This window comes from Triticum aestivum, chromosome 5A, assembly GCF_018294505.1.
Source record: "Triticum aestivum cultivar Chinese Spring chromosome 5A, IWGSC CS RefSeq v2.1, whole genome shotgun sequence".
Taxonomy (NCBI): domain Eukaryota; kingdom Viridiplantae; phylum Streptophyta; class Magnoliopsida; order Poales; family Poaceae; genus Triticum; species Triticum aestivum.
Genome location: NC_057806.1, coordinates 679884987 through 679890272, shown reverse-complemented (window position 1 = coordinate 679890272; position 5286 = coordinate 679884987). Strand labels below are relative to the sequence as shown.

The following is a 5286-nucleotide window of genomic DNA, read 5'->3' as shown; positions in this document are numbered from 1 at the left end:
TGAATAGTTTGCGTCTATTTGGGGCCTAATTCCTCCAAGTGGCCGATGAGAAGGCGTCCAACAGTTTTTCCACGAAAATTGCAGCATATGCCGATCCCGCTGAGAGGAATCTTTCATCGAGGCGACTAGTGCGGCAGTCATTTTCCTACGAGTTCAAGGAAACAGCAACAAAAAATGCACGTAAGACATTAAGTTCAATGAGTGCTACGATGTAAATCCTAGGATGTTGGTCTAGGAACAGATCGTCGCCTTCCAAACCCTGATGACTGAAGAGTTGTTACGTGGAGTGAGAGAATAGAGCGGGGCAGCAATTAGCAAGATACACATCAATCGGCAGTGCATCTTTCCAAAGGTGGTGGAACGACCATTGCTGATCTTCATCGAAGTTAATTGGCAAAGTAGAGTTAGGGCGGAAGATGTGAAAATGCATTGAACCAAAAGGGCCCTCGGTTAGTTTGTGTGACAAGCACACAGATGTATGGTGCCTAACCAGTTGAGCATTATCCAAAGCGACAAGCACACAGATGTATGGTGCCTAACCAGTTGAGCATTATCCAAAGCAACACACGACCTTTGGTTCGCCAAGAGTTGCAACTTTTGAAGATAGATGTTTCCACGACAAGAGCTTTCACTCACATTACATTCATTCATTAATAACATGATTGTAGACCTCTTTTGCTTTGCATGATTCCAAAAGTAAAATAATATAAATAATTACGAGCACATGATTTCAAGCCCTCTTACTAAGATAAGGGTATGTTTATTGATTCGTGAGAGCCATGGAATGAAAGTAAACTCAGACAAGGAACCATGCAATTAAGATATAAAAAGTCTCATGCGCCATTAATGGTGTATAAGACCATATGCACATGTTAATTTCTAAAGATAAAAAATGATGCATGGTCTCACTAGTGGCAGCTTTGAAAATCAATTGGATAAAATATGAAGTATATTAGCTTTGTGACATATTTTACCCCATTTTGAGAAAATTTGCAATTTATACCCCAATTGATCAAAGTTGTGCCACATTTTACGCAATTGCATTTTTCTCCAATTTCTTTTTTTTTGCGGGGACATTTTTCTCCAATTTCGTGCTAAGTAGATGTGCCATGTAGGCGGGTTTTTCTTTTTTCCTCTGGCTTGGCGTTGCAGGAGGCGGCACGATGAGTCGCACGCTCGACGACATTCTTCGTTTTTTGCTTCTTGATCACCATCAATCATTTCGTTTTCGTGGTTTTGTTTTTTTGCTTTATGTGGGAATACTACAAAACAGACACTATGGATTCTATCGTTCTAGCAGATATTAATAAACTGGTACAAAAAAGAGACTAATTCATCAAGAAAAATGAATTGATTTCATGAAGCATTTCCTTCAAAAAGTAACATCGACCATATAGAGCAATCGATCATCCAGGAGGGAGAAAAATATCCAGGAAAACAACGTACTTTTCAGCTGAATGAATTGGTGCCACTTGACGATGACGAGTGGAGGAATTAACCGGAATTTCCAATGGCCCGATGCCCCAATCACTCCAGTCCAGCACGAGCTGCCAAACACACACGGGCACACCAATCCCATTCCCAATCCCATCCTTGTCGCTGCCCCCACTTGCCAATTCATTCCAAGTCCAAGTCCACCTTCCCGCTGCCCGAGTCAACACACCACTCTGCACTTTCCCGCCGTGTTCCCTCCACCACCACCGCCGCCCGCCGCACTCGTGCTTATCCCCATGATCGCCTCATCTCCCACCACCACCCGCACGCCCGCCCGGCCACGGCTCCACCATCGCCTGAGCTGAATGGCCGTCCACGTCGTGCTCCCCCTCCTCCTCCTCCTTCTCGTCGCCACGGTCCTCCCTTACACCGCCCTCGCCGCCTTCTCCCCGGACTTCAAGATCTTCCTCGCGTGCGGCGCGGGAGCCGACGTGCCCTTCCCGTCCGACAACCCCGCGCGCACCTTCGTGCGGGACGACGGCTACCTCTCGCAGGGGGGCGCCGCCGCGGTGTCTGCCAGTGCCAGCTCCAACGCGGCCTCCCCTCTGTACGCCGCCGCGCGCGCCGACACCTCGGCCTTCTCCTACCGCCTCACCTACCCTGCCGCGCCGGACGCGTCGTCGTTCCTCGTCCTGCGCCTCCACTTCTTCCCGTTCGTCCCCGCCTCCTCCTCCTCCACCAGTCTTTCCTCCGCGCGGTTCACCGTCTCGGTCCTCGACGCCTACGCCCTGCTGCCCGCCTTCTCGCCGCCGGCCGACGGCGTCGTCAAGGAGTTCTTCGTCCCGCGCGGAGCCTCCGGCGGCGACTTCACCGTCAGGTTCGCCCCGGAAGCCGGCTCCTCCGCGTTCGTCAACGCCGTCGAGCTGTTCTCGGCCCCGCCGGAGCTGCTGTGGAACAACACGGCGGTGCCGGTGGACCCTGTGGGGAGCAATGACCTGCCCGAGTGGCCGCTGGACGCGCTGGAGACGGTGTACCGCCTCAACGTCGGCGGGCCCCTGCTGACCAACGGGAACGACACGCTGTGGCGGACGTGGCTCCCCGACGACCCCTACCTCTTCGGCGCGCCCGGGCAGTCGGTGGTGAACAACACCCCCAGCCCGATCATCTACGCCCCGTCCAACGGTTACACACAGGAGGTGGCGCCGGACGTGGTGTACAAGACGCAGCGCGCGGCGAACGTGACGGACCTCCTGCAGGCGACAACCCCGGGCTTCAACTTCAACGTCACGTGGACGTTCCCGGCGGATCAGGGGTCCCGCTACCTCGTCCGCCTCCACTTCTGCGACTACGAGGTGGTCAGCTCCGTCGTCGGCACTGTCATCGTCTTCAACGTCTACGTCGCGCAAGCCATTGGCACTCCAGACCTCACGCCGAGTGCTCGGGCGAGGCAGTCGAACGAGGCCTTCTACATCGACTACGCGGCCATGGCGCCGAGAGCCGGGAACCTCACCGTCAGCATCGGCAGGTCGAAGAAAAGCAGCAAAGGCGGCATACTGAACGGCCTGGAGATCATGAAGCTGCAAACCGTTAATCTGAGCTCGACGGGGTCGCACGGCCGGACGAAGAGAATCGTCATAATCGTGCTCGCGACGGTGCTCGGCGCCGCCGTCCTTGCTTCCGCGGTGCTCTGCTTTTTCGTCGTGCGGCGGAGGAAGCGGAGGCAGGTGGCGCCGCCGGGGTCGACGGAGGACAAGGAGAGCACGCAGCTGCCGTGGTCACCGTACACGCAGGAAGGCATCTCCGGCTGGGCCGACGAGTCGGCGAACCGGTCCAGCGAGGGCACCACCGCCAGGATGCAGAGGGTGAGCACCAAGCTGCACATCTCGCTGGCGGAGCTCAAGGCCGCCACGGACAACTTCCACGACCGCAACCTCATCGGCGTCGGCGGGTTCGGCAACGTGTACAAGGGCGCGCTCGCGGACGGCACGCCCGTGGCTGTGAAGCGCGCCATGCGCGCCTCCAAGCAGGGCCTGCCGGAGTTCCACACGGAGATCGTGGTGCTGTCCGGCATCCGGCACCGGCACCTCGTCTCGCTCATCGGCTACTGCAACGAGCAGGCGGAGATGATTCTGGTGTACGAGTACATGGAGAAGGGCACGCTGCGGGGCCACCTGTACGGCGGCTCCGACGACGAGCCGCCGCTCTCGTGGAAGCAGCGGCTCGAGATCTGCATCGGCGCCGCCAGGGGCCTGCACTACCTGCACAGCGGCTACTCCGAGAACATCATCCACCGCGACGTCAAGTCCACCAACATCCTCCTCGGCACCGACGGCGGCGGCAGCACCGGCGGCGGCGCGATCATCGCCAAGGTGGCCGACTTCGGTCTCTCGCGCATCGGGCCGTCGCTGGGGGAGACGCACGTCAGCACGGCCGTCAAGGGCAGCTTCGGGTACCTCGACCCCGAATACTTCAAGACGCAGCAGCTCACGGACCGCTCCGACGTCTACTCCTTCGGCGTGGTGCTCTTCGAGGTGCTCTGCGCGCGCCCGGTCATCGACCAGAGCCTGGACCGCGACCAGATCAACATCGCCGAGTGGGCCGTCAGGATGCACGGGGAGGGGAAGCTCGACAAGATCGCCGACGCCAGGATCGCCGGCGAGGTGAACGACAACTCGCTGCGCAAGTTCGCCGAGACGGCCGAGAGGTGCCTGGCCGACTACGGCGCGGACCGGCCGTCCATGGGCGACGTGCTGTGGAACCTCGAGTACTGCCTGCAGCTGCAGGAGACGCACGTCAACAGGGACGCGTTCGAGGACAGCGGCGCCGTCGCCACGCAGCTCCCCGCCGACGTGGTCGTGCCGCGGTGGGTGCCATCGTCCACCAGCCTGCTGATGATGGACGACGCGGACGAGACGGGCCTGAGCATGACCGACCTCGCCGATAGCCAGGTCTTCTCCCAGCTGAACGCCCGTGGCGAGGGGCGATGATCCATCCATCCATCCACCACTTCCTGCACCAATCTCTTGTGCAATCTGTCTGTACCACTAGAGTAGAAGATGTTCTCGGAATCAAACAGATTTCAACACGATTGCATTGATATGGAGGCGACGATTGATAAAATGAACCCTCATCTGGGCACCATTGTTGGTGCTCCTCCACAGCTCTCAAACATGTGTAATTGTCCATAATAATTTGCAGTTCCATGTACTATCGTCATTTTTAGGCTTCAGCTTTTTGTTTTAACTAGCATAGCCCGCGCGGCGGCACGCCGCGCCTGGTGATGCATTATATTTATACGAATCACAAAGGCCATTGTTATATTTTTAATGACAGAATCGCATAATTAAAGCCCAGAAAGAGTTCTAAAAGGTGGGAAATGAGTACATTTATTGCAGCCATGTATGATAAATACCGATGAACGGAAGTGTACAGGCTACTAATAAGGTCTACTTATTGACACATTATAGAGACCATTCTATGGAACATACTATATACAATGATGCAACTCCATGAAAGTAAATGATTGCGGATGGCCTAGTTGAGTTAAATCATCCTAGTGTAGCCCCTGTAAGATAGTTTGTAATGAAGTAGTCAAGAGCTTTTGCAAATCCCTCTACCTATCCAACGGGTGTCTTAGCTCCTTTGTATGTAATGATGGGATCATCTCTCTGAGGACGTTGGGATACATGCGAAGAAGTGCCACGTCGGAGAAATCATTGCATATTATCGCCAAGGTCATTGTTTGTCTTGCAAATTCATTATGTTGGGTACTTACTTGCTAGCGAGCCATATTGAATTTTCATGCCCGTGCGCTGGCACGCCGCGCCTATTGATACTTTATGTGAGAAATTC

At 55.4% G+C, this 5286-nt stretch overlaps 1 protein-coding gene across 1 annotated transcript; it reads left to right on the top strand.

Annotated features, from left to right (window-relative positions):
* Positions 1 to 1642: 1642 nt before the first annotated feature.
* Positions 1643 to 4766, top strand: LOC123105933 (probable receptor-like protein kinase At5g24010). Its single transcript, XM_044528115.1, has one exon. The coding sequence runs from the start codon at positions 1800 to 1802 to the stop codon at positions 4419 to 4421; it is 2622 nt and encodes an 873-aa protein (XP_044384050.1). The 5' UTR covers positions 1643 to 1799; the 3' UTR covers positions 4422 to 4766.
* The last annotated feature ends 520 nt before the right edge of the window (positions 4767 to 5286 follow it).

Excerpts from the sequence above, each read along its gene's own strand:
- LOC123105933 (XM_044528115.1), top strand. The coding sequence starts at position 1,800 with ATGGCCGTCCACGTCGTGCTCCCCCTCCTCCTCCTCCTTCTCGTCGCC.